Source organism: Theropithecus gelada, chromosome 15 (genome assembly GCF_003255815.1).
Source record: "Theropithecus gelada isolate Dixy chromosome 15, Tgel_1.0, whole genome shotgun sequence".
Lineage (NCBI taxonomy): Eukaryota > Metazoa > Chordata > Mammalia > Primates > Cercopithecidae > Theropithecus > Theropithecus gelada.
In genome coordinates, this window is record NC_037683.1 from 65,375,994 (window position 1) to 65,398,376 (window position 22,383).

Here is a 22,383-nt window from a genome sequence, read left to right on the forward strand (position 1 = left end):
ACCATGAGGTGACAAGCATACCGAGGATAACCATATGGCAAGAGTGGCTGACTGGAAAGATAGGAGGCATGCGGGGTCCCTGGAGGCATTGTGGGGTGGCCATGTTGACTCTGGATCTCCTACATCTGCATTTCTTACTGTGTGAGGAAAAAATCACTATTTGGTTAAGCCACGGCAAGTTCAGCTTCCTGTTATATCAGCTAAACCTATTCTTAACTCTTTCTGGTACTGTTTCATAGATCCAGGTGACAGCCCCTGATTACCTAACTACAGCAGCCAGTGGCATGAAGATGTGAGGAACGGCTCTCAGGTAGACTTGGCAGCAACATCTTGTTAGGGAGAGTGAAGCTTGAAAGATAGTATAGCTCCTGAAACTGACTGAAATATAGAGGGCAGAATCGGTCCCCCCCAACCCGCCCTGCAAGGATTCAGGTTTAAGGGCTGGGTAGGACACATGTCAGAGACGATGAGCTCGGTCAAGGGCTGACTGAGTTTGAAGTGCTCAACGTGCAATGTAGATGGGGCATCTTCCAGGCCACTGGAAAGGCTGGTCTGCATTCGGGAGAGGGGTGGGGAGAGTTCTGAAGAAGAGATATGGCAGTTACCAGCAAAGTGATGGTGGCTGGATCCGTGGGAGTGAACAGGATTATGTATGACACAGATGTGTGAGGAGAAGAGGGGAAAAGAGATAGCTTTGGGGAACACCACCAGGCAATGGACAGGCGGTGCTGGGTTGGGGGATTATGGGGGATAGAGAAGGAGGGTGCGAAGGACTGGGAGAGAGGGGGGAGAAGAATTCACAGAGGCTGGGTCCCAGGAGCCCAGAGCAGAGATGGTCTCGAGAAGGAAAAGAGCAGTCAAGAGTGCCAAATGTGGTGGAGTTGTCAAGGAGGATGAGGAATGAAAATTAGCCTATGGATCTGGCAATTACAATGTCAGTTTCTCTGCTAAAGCTGCTCCCACTGAAGTCACTAATGAAGCCAGATAAATAGAATGATTTGCCCAAAATGGCATCGTTAGTAATGAGTCTAGCGTTAGAAACTGAGGCTCCCGCCTCGGGTTAAGTGCTCTTTCTCTTTTATTACACATACTTTTAGGCTGCCCCAAATCACAAAATCAGTTTTTCATAGAAAAGCTTTGGGGTATCATTTATGGTCAGGTGCAAAAAACCTTCTAGCTGTCTTTGTTCATAAGTTACTTTAAATAGGTATCACTTTGTCCTCAGATTAAAGTATCTTCTTAGCTAATATTTTGATGTGCTGAGATATCCTAATGGAGAACGAAGCAAACCATGGAGAGGAAGAAAGTCAAGACAGGCACTGTCCACTCCCCTGCTCATCACTCAGGGCTCTCAGCCCTGGCTGGAGGCTGTCTTCATTTCTCGGTCCATGTCCTGCCCCACAGCCAAAGGCTGAAAGGAGAGTCTGAAGTATTGCCTGGCAGAGGAGTGCTGTTTCTTTAATCTCAAGCAAGGAGGAGCCTTTCAAGATACTGGCCCATCCTGAGTTGACGTGTATCCAGTCGGACACACAGCATTGACCCCTGCGGGGACCAGAAACAGCCTGGGCACGTGAAGCCAGCGGGCAATATTTTAGCCAGAAGTTCTTACTCTTTCTCTTTTATTACTCTTTTATTTATTTCCAGACCAATAAACATGAAGGTCACAGCATCTATAAAAAGCCCAAGCTATCTACATGAGGTGGGGTTCAGAGAGAGAGGCAAGAGAGTCTATTTTGAAATTCTCAACGCTGAACTTGAATCTGTCTCTCTGTCTTTTCTTTTCCCCTCCCAAAAGCAGAAGCCAGAAAGGTGTCCCAAGGTGAGGGCAAAGGTGTCAGAACCCCAGTGTGTTTAAGCCCCTGCTCTCCCAGGCAATCACATATCTATCAGTACTGAGGATAGCACAGTAGGTGCACTGGCAGAAACCCCTCTTGCAAAACCTTCCCTATCAGAGAACAGAAAGTGAAGCAAATAAACATCCTGAGGCTGTGAAACTCTCCAGTCGCCACCCCCTGCCCCAGGCTGACAGGGGGTGAGTCAGCAGCTTGGATATATAGCTGCAGTTGGCAGGAAAACCCGGTGGGCTTGCTAGGGGGCCCTGCAATCCATAAAGGAAAATTGTCTCAGCAGAGCAAGAGGTTTTTGTTGTTGTTGTTGTTTTTCCTGAGCAAATGAGCACCGGTGTTTTCTCCCATGCAAGAAAGCTGCTACAGATCTGGAGTCAATTTTTCTCCGATGGACAAGGTAGTGAGGGCCTCTGGCTGATTAAAGAGAGTAGCTACCATTCACTATTTCTCAGAAGAGGGAACATAAAGATGGAGATGCAGCCAAAATAAACAGATGGCTGGATCGGGTGGAGGATGCTGTCATGAGCAGACACACAGGTAGCATGGGCCCCAGGCAACCACACAAAGCTGTTAAGAGGAGCCAAAACTCAGCAAAGAGTTCTAGAACCCTGGGAAACAGATTGTGCCCTGCCCCAGGGGGGTCGCCTTGGAATTGTCACTGATCCAAAGGTAGTCAAGTTTGCACAGAGCAGGGGGACCCAGCAAACAAGCAAGCCTGGACACTAGGAGGACTGAGAAAAGATAGAACTGAGAGTAAAGGGGTGAGGCAGCGAAGTCAGTGTAAATGCAGAGCCCCTCAAGTGGCTGGAAGGTTGAGCAGCAGATTGGATGGCATACTGACTGGCGGGCTGCTTCCAGAACCAACTCAGAGCCACTAAGGCAATTCCGCAAACATTTACTGAGTGCCTTGTAGGTACCAGAGCTCTGCCTTTGAGGATCTTGTGGTCTGGGAGTAAAATGTTTATAAACAGATAAATTACACTGCAATACGATGATTATGAACAGAATCCTGAGGGATCATAAAGGAGAGAGCTGTCAGGGAATGCTTCAGAGAGGAGGTGACACTGAGGCTGCTTAATAAAGACTGAGCACGATAAAGAAGGAAAAATTGTACCAAACACTATAGTTGAGTAACCACAAGGCTATTACAATGAAGGCTCTGGTTGCAGAGCAAAAAAGTTCAGTTACACGAGCTGAAGTTATGAGGAGAATTACCACGGAAGTACAACAGAGAATCTTAACAGAAAGTAAGAGGAAAGAAGTGCTGTGGGTTGCCATGGGGACTGGACCCAGGAAACCATGATCCAGTGTCAATTCCTGACAGAGGTACAGGGACTTGCAACCTCCAAGCTCTGTGCCTCTGTCCACTCCCCGTCTTCCTGAGGTCCATTCTTCTCTGGTTACATGTGGCCTAGGAATCCCATATCTTTTCCTCATAGGCATTCCTGGCTTGCACTGGCATCAACTTCAGGACCAATCTCCTATAACCTTTCAGGTAAAGTGCCTATCATCCTGTGGGCACACCTGACTCCATCCCTCAGTGTTCTACTGCTGAGGACAGAGAACCCAGCTGGCTCTGATTAAGTCATTGATATCTGATTGGTAAATTGGTGCCTGGAGCCAGAAGGGGTAAGGTTATAGATCATGTCACCTTTCTTTCTTTTCTTTCTTTTTTTTTTTGAGACAGGGTCTCCCTCTGTTACCTAGGCTGGAGTGCAGTGGTGTGATCTTGGCTCACTGCAGCCTTGATTTCCCAGACTCAGGTAATCCTCACACCTCAGCCTCCCAGGTAGCTGGGACCACATGCCTGGATAATTTTTTGTATTTTTTGTAGAGATGGAGTTTCATCATGTTGTTTAGGCTGGTCTTGAACTCCTGAGCTCAAGCAGTGTGCATACCTCGGCCTCCCAAAGTGCTGGGATTACAGGCATGAGCCAGCACACCCAACTGAATGTCACCTTTCAAGGTGCGAGTGGGCGTGGATGGGGTGGTGATGCCCGGCATATTTACTAAGGTGCATGTACTCATGTGAGCACTCGGGAAGCACAGGAGATCTGGAAGCACAGGAGATCTGGAAGCACAGGAGATCCGCCATAAGCATCCAGGGTAGACTTTTGGCTCTCTGTGCTGCAATTGTACAAACCTTTAACACTGAAAATATTATAAAAATTTATCTTAATTTATCCTTCATCACAATTTAAATCCTAAAATAAGGGTAAACACTTTAATCATATGCATTCATGTTTACCATTGCAATTCCAGAAAATAGCACAGCATCAGGCACCTGTAAGGCTCAATAAACTTTGATTGTCCCGGTTGTTTCTGCCATCACCTTCATTCTCAATTTTCCATTCACTGTAATCGTCTGTTACCTGCAGCTTCCCATGGTGGGAGAGAGGCATACTCAGTATGCTGTTTCAGTGGAAGACTGAGAACAGAGATTTTACAGATGTCAGAACTGGACTCAACTTGTGTCCAAATTGCATATGTATGCAGAGGGTCCTAAACTGTGACCATTATAGAATAGTGTCTTAGTCTGGGCTGCTCTAAGAAAAGTACCATAGACCGGGTGGCTTATTTCTCACAGTTCCAGAGCAATCAAGGTGCTGACAGATCCAATGTCTGGTGAGGACCTGCTTCTTGGTTTGCAGATGGCCATCTTCTCATTTATCCTAACACAGAGGAGACTAGAGGGAGAAAAACAAGTGCTTTCATGTCTTTTTTATAAGAGCACTAATCCCGTTTATGGGGGTTCCATTCTCATGAATTAATTACCTCCCAAGGGCCCCACCTCCTGATACCATCAACTTTGAGGGTTAAGATTTCAACGTAAGAATTTGGGGGAGGGCCGGGCGCGGTGGCTCAAGCCTGTAATCCCAGCACTTTGGGAGGCCGAGACGGGCGGATCACGAGGTCAGGAGATCGAGACCATCCTGGCTAACATGGTGAAACCCCGTCTCTACTAAAAATACAAAAAAAAAACTAGCCAGGCGAGGTGGCGAGCGCCTGTAGTCCCAGCTACTCGGGAGGCTGAGGCAGGAGAATGGCGTGAACCCAGGAGGCGGAGCTTGCAGTGAGCTGAGATCCGGCCACTGCACTCCAGCCCAGGCGACAGAGCGAGACTCCGTCTCAAAAAAAAAAAAAAAAAAAAGAATTTGGGGGAGATGCACAAACATTGAGTCCATAGCTGATAGCCATAGCTAAGTGCATTTACCCCAAGTCATTTAGCAGGAGGTACCAAGGAGACACGTGGGAGAACTCGTTCTAATGGATGATAAAATTGGTGGATGTATGTCACCTCAATGGCAGACAAGCAGACAGTGTTTGAGTGTGCCTGTCTCAAGCTGCATGAACTCCTGCCTGAATACTAAGAAAGAGGAGCTGGAAGTTAAAACAAATCAGGGTGCTTCACTGAAAGATCGAGAAAATGTGTGGCACAGGGCATCACCATCTTGGCACCTGAGGACAAAGCATGGTATGGAAGGTAAAAAGGCTTCTGCCTTCCACCTTCGTGGTGTGGCTTTGGGATCTTAAGAACTGCAGTCTGCACCATGGCACTGCAGGTGTCTGGCAGCACCTAGGAGGTGGTGCCAGTCAATGGCAATACCCAGCTGAAGTGGCAGAGGTGCCCAGCATCAGCACTAGTGCCAAGTGGTCAGAGACATCCAGAAGGCAGACGTTGGCTGAGGAGTCCAGAAGATACCATTCTCATCTGACTGTCTTGTTAGTGGAATTCACTCTCTGAGATTCACTGAAGTATGTAGAAAAGTATTTGGTAGGGCTTGAGGGCCTGCCAGTATCTGTAGAATATTACTGTAAGGCGACTCCACTTGTACCTACAGGCAGTCTGACTTGGGGAAACTTGGATGACATGTAAACTGAGGCACCTAGCTTCCTCTTGACCCATGGTTGAATGTCAGGAGTTACTGCTTATTCTGTTATGGGCTGAGTTATGTCTCCTTAAATATACATGTTGAAGTCCTAACTCCCAGTGTCTCAGAATGCGACTATGTTTGGAGCTAGAGCCTTTCAAGAGATGACTAAGTTGAAAATGAGGCCATGAGGCCATTAGGGTGGGCCCTGATGTAATCTAACTGGTGTCCTTATAAGAAGAGGAAATTTGGACACAAAAAGAGACACAAGGGATGTGCTCACATAAAGAAAAGTCCATGTGAAGAGGCAGCAACAGGGTGACCTTCCACAAGCCAAGGACAGGGACCTCGAAGGAGACCAGCCCTGACGGCACCTGGATCTTGGACTTCCAAACTCCAGAACTGTGAAAAAATAAGTTGTTTAAACCACTCAGTCTGTGGTATTTTGTTAGGGCAACCCTAGCAAACGAATACACACCCCATATAAGGCTCAGCAGGCATTAGGACCCTCTTTGAAGGACATGCAGGAGATCCCAGATCAAATAAAGTAGTCAGCTCCTACCAAGAAAAGCCAAGGGCACGAAGAGATTGAAAAGAACAGCCGCCGATGGAAGAGTATAATCAGAGAGAAATGAATAGAAACTGCCCAAAGAAAATACGTGCTACCTAGCAACAAATACACGAAGTGTAGAGAATAGGCCAAGCAAATAGCTCTAAAGAGGATGTGGTGTGGTAGGGGAAGTAATCAAAACTAGGAAAGCGAGAAAGTATGAAAAAAAAAATCAAACAGCGACTCAGCTAGAGAAATTATAGCACAAAGTTAAAGTGCAAAAACATGATAAGGAAAGCAAAGGTGAGGAATGAAAAGATTGCGAGAGAGGCTAAGATAAATAATAAGGCATTTTTCAAGTACAGAAGGAACAAGAGGTCAGTACAACAGCCAATAGGGCCTCTAAAAGCTGGCAGAGGCAATTTATTGACAGAACATGAAGACATCGCTCAAAAATATTAAATGGCTCTCCCCCACTCCCGCTCCTTGCCTCTCTTTTCACAAAGGAAGATGGGGACATATGCTGGAGCAGACATAAATTTCCCAGGAGTGGAAAAAAGACATATTGAAGGAAATCAGGATCATGTCAGCACAGGTGATCAAGAAATTAGGACATCAGAAAAATTGCCGAAAGTCTAGAGTCAGGCCAGAGCCTCCTGGAATGAGGGACCCAGAGGCCAGTGTGGCCCGAGGCCGAGGCCACGGAGGGATGAGTGCAGGTCCCGGTGCACAAACGCAGAAGCTGGTGCAGGAAGCAGTCTTTGGCCGCACCTGCAAGTTCATCTTGTAGACGAGTTTTCATCTCTGGTACGGGGAACGGATTCAGGGTTGAATCAGGCCTTTATACCCAAAGCAGCTGGCATTTGATCATCTTTGATGGGGCCCTTGTTTTTAAGAGTACCTGCATGACCTAAGTTTTGGGCAAAAGTCCACTCGGCTTCCCAGATCATAGACAGGAGACCTGGGTTCAAGTCACGACTCTGCTACAGACCTACCTGTGATTTCAGGCTGATCGCTGAGTGTCACAGAGATGTAGGTGCCTCTTCTCTAAAACGGAGGTGAGCATTCCCTTGCCCTAAAACGGACCGTGATGCTCAGATGAAATCGTTACTCATTCACCAATATGACAACTAATCTTGAGTGCTTTTAATGTGCCAGGCATGTTGTAGGTCCAGGAAGGGAGGAGTAATAAAGACAGATCCCTGCCCTTGCATGGTTGACATTCTAGTGTGGGGGAAAGAGATAAATAAACAGAAAAATAAACCAGGTAATTTCAGAGATTGACAAGAGCTTGGGAACAAATGCATAGCTGTGCAAAGCCCTGCCCCTACCGGTGGTCAGGGTAAATGGCGTTGAGTTGAGATCTGAACCAGGAGGAGGAAACATCTGGGACAGAACATCTAGAATGAGGGCAGCAGGCTTCAGTCCTAAAGTTAATGTATAAAGGTATTGTTTAGAGCACACAGTGTGGCCAAAATGCTGGCTCTGAGTGATATTATCAAGAGCCTTTTCCGAGGCTGAGAATTCGATATTTCTCTTCTGTCCCCTTCAATCTGACTAGACTGTAAGGGTTGTCAAATCAAGGCAAACTTCAACAAGACAAAGCTGGCAAAAAAGAAGTATAAAGCATACAACACATATAACACTGATTCCGGGAGGAACTGGGAAGGACACCCTTTGTCTTTCCAAACATAGAGCCTCCCTTGCCACAGGGACACTGAGGCTATGGTCACTGCTTGTGGCCTGCCAGGAAGTCCTAGACAAAGAATCGGTTTCAGGTATATTGCTTACCTCAGGCTCTACAGATTCTGTGTAGTGAATGGGGTAAAACACGAAGATGCGCAGATGTGCTTCCCTGCTAAAAAGCACCAGCCTTCCTCGAAATGGATTCCTTCCCATTCCCACACTCTGCAATACTGTGATTGAGTCATGCAGCAATTAAAGAGAAAAATGTCACTACTGTGCTTCCAAATACATTATTTAATTTTCATAAAACAAATCAAACTCTTGGTCTTGAATGCTGAGAGAAGAAAATAAATGGAACCACAAATCTCTAACATTTCATATTAACACAATAGTTCAATAAGAGAGAAGTTGAATTTCATTTCACAAATGTTTATTGAGCACCTACTAGCTTCAGGGCATGCGCAAAATAAATACTACCTGGTCCTTGTTGTACACAAACTCGTGGTCTCTACTTTGAATCACACTCTTTCAAAATATAGTATCTATTGGATCAAGAGAAAAAGCTTTTATAATGATTTTTACAAATAAATAAAGCAGAAGCAGTTATACTTCATTTAGGAATACTGGATACTCACAGGTGAACACGTTTTCAAGCACACAAACTCCCAGATTTTTGTCTCGAGTAGAGCCTTAAAAGGAGTTCTACAGGACAAGAAGATGGAATTTATGCTCAGGCAGGCCCGGATTGAAAGCCTAGTTGTGTGATACTGGGCAAGATACGTAGCTTCTCAATTTCTTCATCTATAACATGGGACTCATGGTACTGACCTCATGGAGTTGCTGTGATGATAAAATGAGATCATGCATTCAGGGCTGAGAGCTTGGCTGTTGTAGGCGCTCCACAATTGCCCCTTTCCCCTTTTAACTGGGGTCATTGAAAAATAAGCAGTTAGATGGTTGAAAATGTGCAATTGTTTGTGTCTTCCTTTTTTAAAAGGAGCTAATACCGGCTCAATGTTTTGGAACTGATGCCTACAATGTGTTTCATGTCTTTCTGTCTTCAGAGAGAATAACTCATCATTTGATAGCGTAATCCTCTGATTCTCTGGGTCACACCAGCCTGAAGCAGAACAGCAACAGCAATAGCTCAGTGACAAGAGACACTGCCCCTGCTTGTATTGAGGGAAACACCCCTCCTAAAATCCTCTCCATGTGGTGCTGCAGTTTCTTAGTCATGATGCAGTTCACTGAGCGCCTGCTAGGTGCTACTGAGGATAAAGTGGCCAAAAAAACCACTCATGTAGCCCTTGTTCTCAAAGCACTTGTACCTGGGTTGCTGAGCCACGTGACCACACAGATGCATGTTGGTAATCATTTGACTGCAACTCCTTGCAACAGTGGCAGATCTTAAGAAGAAGGTGTACGTGGTGTTATAGGAATCTTAAATAGGGAATTCATCTTAGGCAGGGAGATGAGGAGGCGATGCTTGAGCTGAGTGGAGGGCTGGGAAGAATGAAAAGGAAGAGGAGAGGGAAAGCATTCTGGTCAAAAGAACTGAAGGAGGCAAGTACTCGGGGCTGGAGTGCAAAGAAAGGTGAGGCTGGCGCCATGCACGGCCTAGTGGGCCTCGCCACGAGTCTTCTGCTTAGCTTAGGAACAATAAAAATCTCCCGAAGAGCTTTGTGTAGGGAAGTGGTATGATTAGATGGGAAAGATCACTAATACTGGAAACTGAAAGAGAGGTATGCAAACCTATTAGAGGGAATTATGAGTATCTTGAGAAGAGTTGATGGTGGCTTGGACAGGGTGGTGGTAGAAGTTGATGGAGGGAATTTTACAGATTTTAGGTACATTTAGGGGATGAAAATGATAGGAGCTTGCAGATGGTTTGTATGGAATTGGGGAGGAGGAAGGTAGCTTGAAAGGTGAGAAAGCCTTGAGAGATTCTTAGCATTCTACCTTGAAAGATGGATGAGAGGGGACAGAAGGAGGGGTCACTGAGCTGGGGAACACTGGAAGGCACTGGGGACATGAAAAGATCACAAGTTCTGTTTTGGGTGTTTGACCTTGAGGCTGCCATTGAGAAATATGAAAGATGTCAAGGAACAATTTCAATTCTTGGATCTGGAGCTCAGAGAAGCCTGGAATAGGTGCAACAGAAACCATTATTTTTTTTGGAGGAGGTCCTTAGAAACACCCTGAGATGAGGGGTCATGTACAAGTTACTTATTAAGGCTGTGTTCCCCTGGGAGACTGGTCAGGGAGTAGGGAGTGGAGCAGGGGAGGGAAGAAGCTGAGAATGGGGTTACCTCAGGGTAAGGTATTATCAAGGGGTGATCCCTGCAGAGGACAGGCTTTAGCCTGATCTCTCAGGGGCTCTGGTGAGTAAGTCACAGCTTCCCCAACTATTGCAAAGGAACCTCACTGGGAGGGGCTGTGCAAACTCCTGGGCAATCCCTGAGGGCAATCTTCCTCCACCTCTTCCTCCTCCAACGGCTGCAGGTGCAGCTGAAAGCACACCACAGCTGGTGAGGGGTGGGGCACAGAAACCCTAAAAAGAGATCCCAGGGCAGCTGGGTGGAGTGCTGACATCCTCACTATTGGGGTGGACAAGAATTGCCTAGGGAGATGGAATAAGAAGAGAGATGCTCAAGACTGCTTTACTGAGGCCTTCCAAAACATACTGACTGATTAGAATAGAAGCTGAGAAAGGAGGCTGAGGACTATTGTTTCACAACCATCCTGCAAAGACAGCAGCAATATACGTATTACGATCTCCATTATAAAGATGAGGAAAAGACTTGGAACCAACCCAAATGTCCATCAATGACAGATTGGATTAAGAAAATGTGGCACATATACACCATAGAATACTATGCAGCCATAAAAAAGGATGAATTAATGTCTTTTGTAGGGACATGGATGCAGCTGGAACCATCATTCTCAGCAAACTATCGCAAGAACAGAAAAACAAACACCACATGTTCTCACTCATAGGTGGGAATTGAATAATGAGATGACTTGGACACAGGAAGGGGAACATCACACACTGGGGCCTGATGTGGGGTAGGAGGAGGGGGGAAGGGGGAGGGATAGCATTAGGAGATATATCTAATGTAAATGACGAGTTAATGGGTGCAGCACACCAACATGGCACATGTATACATATGTGACAAACCTGCATGTTGTGTACATGTACCCTAGAACTTAAAGTATTTAAAAAAAAAAAAAAAAGAAAACCAAGGCTTGGAGAGGTTAGAAATTGAACACAGAGCTCCTGACCCTAAACCTAGTGCTCCTTTAAACCCAACAAGGGAAGGTTTCCCAGCATTGGAGGGCCCCGGTAGTGAAAAGAACTGGTCCTCTTTTGAAGGTGTTTATAGATGCCAGTGCTCATGGTTTAATACTCACGTTGCCAGATTTCAGAACCTGGGGAGAAAGGGAAGCCGGGGGATGATTTATGGTGATTTTTACAAAGAAATAAAGCAGAAGCAATTATACTCCATTTAGCAATACTAGACACTCATAGATGAACATGTTTTCAAGCACATGAACCCTCAGATTCTTCTCTGGCATAGAGCCTGAAATGGAGTTGTACAGGATGAGATGGGCTTTGTGCTCAGGCAGGCCCTGATTGAAAGCCTAGCTCATCTACCCGCCAGTTGTGTGATATCGGGCAAGATACCTAGCTTCTAAGTTTCCTCATCTGTAACAGAGGGCTCATGGTACTTACCTCACGGGGTTGCGTGAAGATAAATGAGATCACGCATTCAAGCTGAGAGCTTGGCTACTGTAGGTGCCGCTTTTCCCTTTTAACTGGGGACATTAAAAATAAGCAGTTAAATGATTGAAAATGTACAACTGCTTGTGTCTTCCTTTTTGAAAAGGAGCTAATACCAGCTCAGTGTTTTGGAACTGATGCCTAGCAATGTGTTACCTGTTTTTGTCTCTTCAGAGAGGTGGGGAGGGGAGGCTGGAGCCACTCCCCTGTATCCCAGGAGACAAAGGTGAATGCAATGAGGGCTTGAGGCAAATGTGTGGGAGTCTCAGCCGCCCAGAGCACGGAGTCCAGCCTGCTTGCTGTCTACCAATGCTTTGAATTTATTTTCCGCCTCTGGGGAAGCTGCTGTTGACTGTGTCCATTAAGCGGGCTTGCAGGATGTCTGCTGACCCCAGGTTCCTTCTCCCCCGAGGAAGCCCCACTGCCTCAGAGAGCAGCAGAGGTGTGCTGCTTCCCAGGGCTTCCCCAGTCCAGAGGGAGTGTGTTGGGGGGAAGTGGGCTCTGGGCTGGGACATAGGGGCATGCCTCTGGGACACAGAGCACGACCCTCTGTTTGCCGACTCTCTGATTCTCTGGCTTGAGGAGCAATGAGGAAAATCAGAACTAAGAATACGTGCCCCCTGAATTGTCTGGGATTAATTAGGAGACTGATAATGCACAGTGTGTGCCTAGGATGAAAATGAGTTATAGTCTCGTTACTAATACAGCTGGGTGGATGATTAGTATATAAAACAAGGCTACTTCTCAATAAGCCAGAGGTCATTAGGTGTCCCCATAGGGTGACTTAAGCCAACTTTGTATGTGTGAGGAATTCCCACTGATTTACCAGGGAGTAAGAGGCAGCAAATCAAAGACGTTTTGCCTAGTTTAGTAAATAAAATGCAAAGACCCTGCATGGTGCTTGTGTTTGTTGTTTTTTTTTCCTCATAGAAAATATTTTCCATGGAATTGAACACCAACATTAAAAGTAAAAAGGGGGTGGGAAGAAGAAACCTAAAACCAATGTAAGTTGGAAGCAAACTAGTATTCATTTCCTGTAGAGGAATTTTATACTTTTTAATGGAGTTACTGTGGCTTTTTATTTCAGTATAAGGTGAAGAGTCAAAGTATGAGGATTTAAGGCTTCCAAGTGTGTGCAGTTATATGAACAGACCCTTAAATTTGCCAGCACGCCCCAGGCACTGCTCCTGCATAACTAATGTCTCCCTCACCAGGGCCAGGGCAGAGGGCCCTTTGACTCCCCTGGAAGTTATGCAGGGATAAGGGGAGTGTCAGGAATGCAGGATTAGGCCCCATAATGGAAGCTGTCATTAGCTGAAGAGGCAGGCGGGCTTGTGAGCCTTTCCAAGTTTGCATTTATTACAAGATGAAGATATGGCTCCTTTGGTGTAAAGGGGGCAGAGGGAATTTCTGCAAGTTGGCAATATCTACCCCCTGCCACCACCTTTTTAAGTTGGTTGGTTCTACAACCTTCATTATGCTCTTCTTAGTAGATCCCAGAAATCATCCTTTACAGGATTTTATCTTTTGAGGAAGGCCAGCTGGAACCTTGTGAAATGATTCCCATTCAGCAGGCAGCCACAGACAGTACCAATAGCAAGGATGAAATGTTATTTTTGTAAATTACATGTGGATGCAGCAGTGCCACTTAGACACTCCTTATTGGATGATAAGAATAGAGACCATGGGGCTGAGCATCCTCTGAGGCATAAACAACCAGGAAAAGGAAAGACCTTAAGGCTGTGGAGAGAAGAGTTTACTGTGATCATTCCTCATATCCATGCAAGAGGCATTCTAAGTACACCTATTCCTTTTCTATTTAATTTTCTTTTTACTGTGGTAAAATATAAATAACAAATTTAGCATTTTTAGGTGGACAATTCAATGGCATTAAGTACATTCACATCATTGGGCAACCATCACCACATCCATCTCTAGACCTTTTCCATCTTTCCATACTGAAACGCTACTCATTCAACAACAACTCCTTCCAGGCTCTGGTCACTGCAATCCTTCCAGCCCCTGGTAACCTCTATTCTACGTTCTGTTTCTATGAATTTAACTACTCCAGGTACCTCATATAAGTGAAATCACACTATATTGTTCTCTTTGTGCCTGACTTATTTCACTTCATATAACGTCTTCAAGGTTCATCCATGTTGTAGCATGTACCAGAATTCCATTCTTTTTTAAGCCTGCATAGTATTCTGTTGTAGGTACATACCATCTTTTGTTTATCCATTCAGCCATCTATGAACACTTGTGTTGCTTTCACTTTTTGGTCATTGTGAATAATGCTACTATGAACATGGGTCTATAAATATTTCCTCCAGACTCTGCCTTCAATTGTTTTGAGCATATACCAAGAAGTAGAATTTCCAGATCATACAGTAATTCTATTTCTGATTTTTTGGAGAGGCTCCATACTGTTTTCCATAGCACTTGCACCATTTTACATTTCCACTAACTGTGCAGAAGGGTTCCAATGTCTCTACATCCTCACCAACACTTGGTATTTTCAGCTGGCTTTTTTGTTGTTGTTAGTAGCCATCCTAATGGATGTGAGGTGGTGTCTCATCGTGGTTTTGATTTGCATTTCCCTAATGATTAGTGCATCTGAGCATTTTTTCATTTGCTTGTGTATATTCATTCCAGTCCTCACTTCAGTTCTTTGGGGTGTATATCAGAAGTGGAAGTATGAACCACTCAAACGTTGGAGTAGCCCCCATAAAGACTTGCTGGGCAATACTTTGAGTGGGTTATGACAAACCCTGAGGGCATAAGAAAACTTCAATCAACCAGAATTCTAAAAGGTAGAGAATATTCTGGCTAACAGAGGATTAATTAGATCTTTTCATGTTTGTTTCAATCATGCTTACTAAAATTCTTCCCAAAATATTTTATTCTGTTTCTTAGATGGGTTCCACAACCTGTCCTAGGAGAATTTTCATTATCCTAGAGGAATAGTATAGCATGACCACCTGGCAACTAGATGCTTAATGTGCTATCCTGGAGTTTTAGATGAGAAGCATCAAATATGTTTAGCCATGTTATAGGCCAAAAGGTAACGGTTGCATAGGACTGTGAACCTGGAGTCAGTTAAGGATTTGGGGATGTGGTTTCAGAATAAAAGGTCTGTAGCTCTTCTTTCTGGCAGTGACTGGAGAGCAGGGCCTGTTGTCTATTAAGGCCACTCCTAGTTCATGAAAATAAAACCATGTCAACTTCATATAAAAGAATGTTTATCTTTCTGGTTCTCCTAGGAGGGAATCGGAGGGGCCAGGCTGGGAAAGTGTCTTGTTGATCCAAATGTGGTAGCATACCATTGATGTTTCCATGGAAAAGAAAATTGTGTTCAACATTCATCTTTTGTTTCTCCTCATTGCAAATGAGGAATAAGGCAGTTCTACATTTATTCATAATGATATCCCTAGCACCACTCTAGTGCCAGGCCATAGTATGTGATCAATAACTATTTATTCAATGATCAGTGATGCCTGCTCCTTTAAAAGACTGCCCTGTTACACCTCATTCCCGTGTAATGTCAAGATGGTAGTTCTCTATCCACATTGGGATAGAGAGTTTGGCTGGCCAAGCTGGGTCCCAGGTGTTGCTAGTGTAGACAGGCCCACTTTTCACCCCTTATTTGCACCTGTTTGTGACTGTTCCTTTAACTGCATGGGTAACATTTTCTTTGGGAAAGAGGCAGAAGGAAAAGGGAGATATTGGCTAGCATGCAGGAACAGCTATTTTGAGTCTGGTCTGGCAGACAGGGTTTGAACCCACGCCTAGAGGAATGAGAGCCGGAGCACAGGAGAGCTGCTCTCCTGAGAAGGTGAGATTCTGGCATGGATCCACTGCTTTGGGGCCCAGGTGATCCTGTAGCCATGGAAGCTTCTATCCTCCTCTTCCCTGCAAGGATCCGCAGCCTGCTCTGGGCACATCACAAATGACAGCCTGGGTGGAAAATGGCGCTCTGGGGACGCTCATTGTCCTGGGGCAGCAGGGGCTCCTTTAGGCAGCTCTATGGGAGCCATAGAGGAAGGAAAGGAAGAAGATGCAGGAGAGGAAAGAAATGCGGTGCCCACCGAAGCTCCAACAACAAACTGCAGACTCGTGCAAGCTCCTTTCTGGAGATATGCAGGGTTCAAAATCATAGCTTGTTGTGTGTGTGTGTATAATCACCAGCTGGTGAGACCTGGGTTGTATTTATTTGTGCTCCAAATTACTACCTTTGTACCTACAAGCAACCAAGCACAAAATAGATACCCACTTCCATAGCAAATAGACAAGGAAAGGACAAACTCCACACCAAAAAGTCATCTATAATTCTAAACAGATTTATCCACAGCTGGGTACAAAGAATGGTCTTTGTGTCAAATAAAAATCCCAGGTTTGAATAATGATGATAGTAATAGCAGACACTTTTTCACAGTGTTCCCTGTATGAAAGATACAATTCTGAGAAATTTATATGTTTTAATTAATCCTCCCAACAGTCCTATGAGATAAGGTATCTTACTACAGCCACTGTACAGAAGAGGAAACTGAGGCTCAGAGAAGTTAAGGAAAATCACACAGTCAGTATGTGGCAGAGTTGGGATTCAAACCCAAGAAGATGGCTTTATACCATCATGAGATATGATAAAGATATCAGCTTCATTGAGTTATAATTTACATACCATAAAACCCTTTAAAGTGTATAGTTCAGCAATTTTTAGTATGTTCAAAGTTGTACAACCATCGCCACTATCTAATTTTAGAACACTTTTATCACCCCAAAAGAAGCTTGAGATCCATTAGCATTACTCCCCATTCCCTCTTCCCCCTCCTCGTAACCACTAATCTACCTTCTGTCTCTACAAGTTTGCCTATTCCATGTTGCACATAAATGGAATCATATAATACATAGTCGTTGTGTCTGGCTTGTTTTTCACTTAGCAAGATGCTTTCAAGGCTCAGCCATGGTGTGGTATGTATCAGAATGTCGATCCTTTTTATGGTCAAATGATATCCCATTGTATAGTTATACCACATTTTGCTTATCCATTCGTTAGTTGATAGACATTTGGGTTGTCTCCACTTTGTGGCTCTGATGAGTAATGTTCCTATGAACCAACTACGCTGTATTGCCTAACAAAAGCGTATTTAAAAAAATAAAACCAGAATATATTTCACATATGATGACTAATAAGTTAATTTTCTGGAAGATTCAAGGATTGCCTCTCCAAAGCCAGGCAGGCACTCCTGTGCCTATCTGTATTTAAGGGGCTGATAAAGGTGGCAGAGATGATACTAGATGATGTATATAAAAGTGCTTTCTAAAACTTTAAAGCATCAGTCCAAATATTGGTTATGAATAACATGAGCTTGTCCAACGACTTGAGAGTTCTAGTTAGAGGATCGTTAGATGACTAATTGAGGTTTTATTGTTAAAAACACTATTTATTTTAAAAGGTTCTATGCTGTGTTAACTGGGAGGCAGGAAAGGGCCCACTTTGTGTCCACAGCCAGTCACAATGGGCTGTTCCATAAATGTCATCGCACGTCCCAGGGATACTAGTTTCTCTGCTACCATATTCCTCTTTCCTATTTGTTATTCACTTTTGCTATCTTATTGATCATTCCTCATATAAAGAAAAGGAAATTTTAAACTCTCTAATCCCGTTAGGAATATGTTTAGCTGCATATAACAGAAAACGTAACAGTGACTTAAACAGAATTGTATTTTCTGACGTAACAAGACATCTGAAGGCTGCTTTGGCCTCCTTGGTGTCAGGACCAATGTCTCTGTGCTGATTTTAACCTTTCTCTCATGTTCACAAGAGGCTTCCTCACCTTGAGCGGTCATGTCTGTGTTCAAGACAGAAAAGGGGCTTGGGTAGGGGTGGTGTCAGGAGAGCTGAAACTCTCTAAGAAGCCTCCAGCTGACTTGTGCTTCTGTCTCGTTGGCCAGGAGATCACTAGGAAGGCTGGGAAATACCATATTTAGATTTTCCAGCTGCTATAGCAGACAGAGGTGAAGAAAAGGGGGGTTGGATAGGTGCCAAGTTTTTTTTTTTTTTTTTTAATGTGTTAGCCACACCCACCTCTCAAGAGAAGTTAGGAAACCTAGGCAGGTGGGAGGAAGTGGTAACAGCTCTGGGCTCTGAAGGAAGAGGCTGGCACGGCCCCCTCGCTTTTCCAGGAGTTTTGCTCAGTGAAGTTCTTCATTTGCCATTTCTGCTCTCAGACTTGTGATTTCACTGAAACCACTCATCTCCCCACAGACACTGGTTTGGCTACATAATGGTTGAAGGCATGTCTGGATGTTTTAATGATGTGACCATACTGCATTGTGACATGATGTGGTCCCGAGACACTCTGCCCGGAACAAATCTGGCTGGCTGAGCCGTGTCTACATCTCAGCAAGTTTGTCCAGGGTTGAGGGGCCAGCTTGGAGTGTCCCCAGTGTTCTGCCACAGGCTTTCTGGATCTGTTCCTCCTCATTAGGATGAAGATGCTGGAGGACAGGACCCAGCACTCACAATTCTGTTCTATTTCCCTTTCCCTGCTACCCTCCCCCACTGTACTGGAACAGTCCTGGGCACGTATGCGGGTCTCAATAAATGCTTGGTGGATAAACTCACATTTCTGGTGACTGGTCAAAGATGTGTCACTTACTATGAAGTGTGCCAAAAAAGTCACTCACTCACTTGTCCAGTAAGAACTTCAGCAATTTAATCTGTGAACCAATCACTTCAATACAGTTTCCAGAAACAGAGTTGTTCATCCTTTGAAGTAGGTTAATTGTCAGCTGATATTTTATCTTTGTTGATTCATCTGACAGTTAGGGCTTCTCAAGTGTCAGGCACGGTGCTAGGCACAGAGGAGCACAGAGAAAATCATAACACTGCCCATGAGGCCTCAGAGGGGAGTGGGCTAGACAGGCACGTCAGCAATGCACCCGGGTCTCTGAAGGGCTGCACCAAAGCTCTGTGGACCAGCAAGGAAAGAGTGATTCATGGCAGGGAGGAGTTGTGGGGTTGTGAGGTTAGATTGGCTGCTGGAGTCTCCTTCCTTAGACATTCTAAGCTGACTGCTGGCCTGGTTCCACCACGGGGGTCCAGAGGCCTGACTCCGTCTGGCTTCCTCACTAGATGGGCTCACTGATGAGAGCACACTGCTTTCTGGAGCTTGTCCATGTATGCTCCAAGTTGGCTTTTTCAAGCAGCAGGATAAAGAAGAACATGAAGGAGAGTCGGAATGAGGTTCAGGAAGCCCAAGGCCCAGGTCCCCTCTCCGAGGAAAGCTGGTGGCTCTAGCCTTCTTCAGTCCCCAGAGACTTTGGAGGGGATGGGTGAGGTGTTGCAGGATGTCTGGGAAGGGCTGTCTACAAGATGCTCACTGGTTAAGACACTCTGAGGGTGGAATATTACAACACAACTTTCTTCACAAAAAAATCAATGTAGGAAATCTTACATTCTCATCTCACATTTAGGCATCTTACATTTTCATTCAATGAAATGGCTTTATGGAGTCCTATGTGGAGAGTGGAGGGGAGGCATATTCTTGGGACTTAGATGACCCATTATGTGAATACTGGAACAGCACTGAGAAAAATGCCACTGCTCTGTAGCCTCTAAAGGGTTAACATCAGGGCATATTTGAAACTTGGCAGCCAAAGGCAGCTATGTGACCTTTTATTGTGAAATCAGATTGGAAGCTATAGCACAAAGCTGGGGGTGGAGAGTGGAGCCAGTGGCCCTGAAGACTGCAGGAGCGGGACCCTCACACCCCGTGGTTAGTGACTGAGTTCGAAAAGCAAGCCAGAATGAAGCCTGTATCTCCAAGGGGCATTTCCAAACCAGTAATTGAAGAGTTTTTACAAATTAAATTTGTACCTCTTGCTATCCTTTAATTTTTAGTATGCACTAACATGACAGATTTGCTAAATCTGGAAGTTGGTAAGCAAGCATGTAATCATTGGTAACTCCTTATCCAAGAATCTCACTGAATATTTCATATGCTGCCTCATTAATGCCTGTCCCTGCCCATTGATCTCTGGCCACTCTAGGGTATTGCTTACTCCTATTTTACAGATGCAGAAGATGAGGGAGAGAAAATTAAGTGCTTTCTTGGAGAATTAATCATGCAACAGAACCAAGAGCTCTAAGTGTTCTGGCTTCCAGTTCTTGGCCTTGACAGTGAAACTGAGCTCCTTTTTTCTTTTTTTCTTTTTTCTCCTAGAAACAGCTAGAACTTTCACTTTATGGGGCTGACAAGGAAAATCACCATTTGCTGAAAAGGTAGTGAAATGCCTACTTCTTAGCCCTCCGGAGCCAAGGCAAGTTCCTTGAAAGTGCTTAAAGGCGGCTGATGTAATCCAGATCCAACTCTTTTGTCTCAATTGCAGTGGTGGCTCAGCCACAACTAACCAAAAAAAAGCGGGGAGCAAAATCTAAACCTATGACTGAACTGAATTCCCTGTTTCTTTGATTGAATTTACTGGCCAATTAATTACAAGAGTTGAACTGGTGGTGAGACTTCCGTGGAAGAATTTCATGCCCTTCATGTGTTTGGCTTAAAAATCTATACAATGCATACAGCTGGGTGGGGGGTAAAGTGAGTCAAAGAGAATGCTTTCCAAGCCATAGGCTTGTCCTCCAATGTGACCCCTAGCTACCTCCAAGCTCTCAGACAGTGGAAAGTCATAGAGAGTGAAGAGGTGAATTCTGAGAGTGGTAGAAAAAGCGGGGAGACGGCCTGATTCCTGTTGAACTTCAGACCCAAAATGTATGGCAGAAGCAAGAAACTAGAAATTGGCCTAGGAGGCAATGGTAATCATTTTTGGTCAATTAAGCCTAGAAATAAGCAGAGATTTTAAAAAACAAAAATTAGACTCAAAAGTAAGCTGTAAGAGGCTACGGCCCTAAACCAAAGGGTTTGTTCTTTGTCTATTGAATGCTATTAGGTTGGTGCAAAAGTAATTGCACTTTTTGCCATTAAAAGTAATGCCAAAAACTGTTATTACTTTTGCATCAACCTAATATTTAATAAAAGATAATATTTTTCAACTAATATTTTGTACCAGACTTGGGGCTAAGCCTTCACACACATTATTTCACTTAATCTTCACAACAAGCCCAGGAAAGAACGACTCTGATTTTATCTTTTATGGAAGAGGAAGTGAGGCTCAGAGGGATTCAGTCACTTCCCTGGGGTCTCAGAGATGGTAAGGGATGTAGGCAGAATTTGAACCCTGGTCTGCCTGACTCCAGGGACCACATTCTTAACTATTTCCTCCCTGTTTCAAAATTTATTAAATATCCACAATGAACAAGGTGCTTCTAATGTGTTGTACTACTACATGAGCCCCTCAAGGTTGCCTTAAATGTGACCGTCTTGTTTTTTGTCTTGGGCTACATCATGAAAAGTCAAACATTACATTCGCTGAGGTGTAAGAGACAGGGCCCTGAATTAAGACATTTTTGCTGAGAATGAAGTGGAAGATTCCTGGAGATCCTAAGGAAAAGAGAGTCTCAATATGATAAATCATATGAGTACCTTAGGCTTGAAGATGAGGAGTTGAGAATGAGGAAGAAAATGGCCTCAGGCAAAGACAGTAAAACTTGATTGTAGTTTGACATGGTGGCAACTTTCCTTAAAAGAAGGAGGAGCTGGGAGAGACACGGTGGTGAATAGAGGGAAGAGAGTATGTTCAAGTTCCTTGTGTGTGTGTGTGTGTGTGTAAGACATTCCCTGAGTCTGCTACAGTTAAAAGTGATGGAATAGAGGAGGTCATCTGGAAACAAAGTGCAGAGGTAGTACAGAGCCCCAGGGAAGAAAGCGTGGCCGTGGAGGAGGTGAGATTAATCAGCTTCGCCTAAGGCAGCCACCATTAAATAAAGGATGCAGGGGGAGGAGGGGAGGCATTCTGGAAAGTCTAGGGTCAACAGTGGTTTCAGTGACAGCTATTCGGGGGCAAGGTAACAAAGGTGGGAAGACAGTGGGAGGAGCCCAGTTTGCAAGAATGAGGAAACAAACACCAACCAGGAAATCAATGGAGGGACACAGGCAGGAGAAGGGCTATATTCCTCCCTAGGGGGTGTTTGGGGGCCGGAAGTTGCAGGTGGGAGGGTGGCAGTTAAGGCCTGTATGACCACAGGAGGCAGAGGAAAGCTTGGGGCAGTCATAAAGAGGGTACTTAGATGTCTCTCTAAAAACTGAAGTTCACTGTGGCTATAAACTGTGAACAGATGTGCCCCAGGCATGTACAGCTTTGGTCCATCTGGCCAGCTCAGTGCTTAGCACACAGAGACCTAATCTGGTCATTAGAGTGGCTGCAAACACCAGCCCAAATCTACCACAACCTGTTTCTGGGAGTTTGCTTTCTGATGGAGGAGGCATCTGATATACATGGGTGAATGAGGGTAAAAAAATTAAATGCTACAAGAAATGGCTCGCTCTGTAAAGAAGACATTTTTTTTTCCAAGTTGAAGGCCCAGTGAGCTTCACTTTGCACCCGAGTGGCATAAAGAGGGAGGATGTGGGTTTTGGGTCAGAAAGGCTGGGGATTGTGACCTGGTCCTGTCACTTTTGAATTGAGCCTGGGCTGTGATGTCCTCACAGTTCTCATCAATGTGCAGAGTTAGCATCCAGACAGTGG

General features: G+C 44.8%; 1 protein-coding gene across 1 annotated transcript in view; it reads left to right on the forward strand.

Moving 5' to 3' along the window:
• The first annotated feature begins 12,672 nt into the window (after window positions 1-12,672).
• C15H9orf92 (chromosome 15 C9orf92 homolog) overlaps window positions 12,673-22,383 on the forward strand; it is a 48,898-nt gene continuing 39,187 nt past the window's right edge. Inside the window, exon 1 of the mRNA XM_025360295.1 lies at window positions 12,673-12,740. Coding sequence (XP_025216080.1) covers window positions 12,679-12,740 — 62 coding nt within the window. The 5' untranslated portion in view covers window positions 12,673-12,678. The remainder of the gene's footprint in view (window positions 12,741-22,383) is intronic.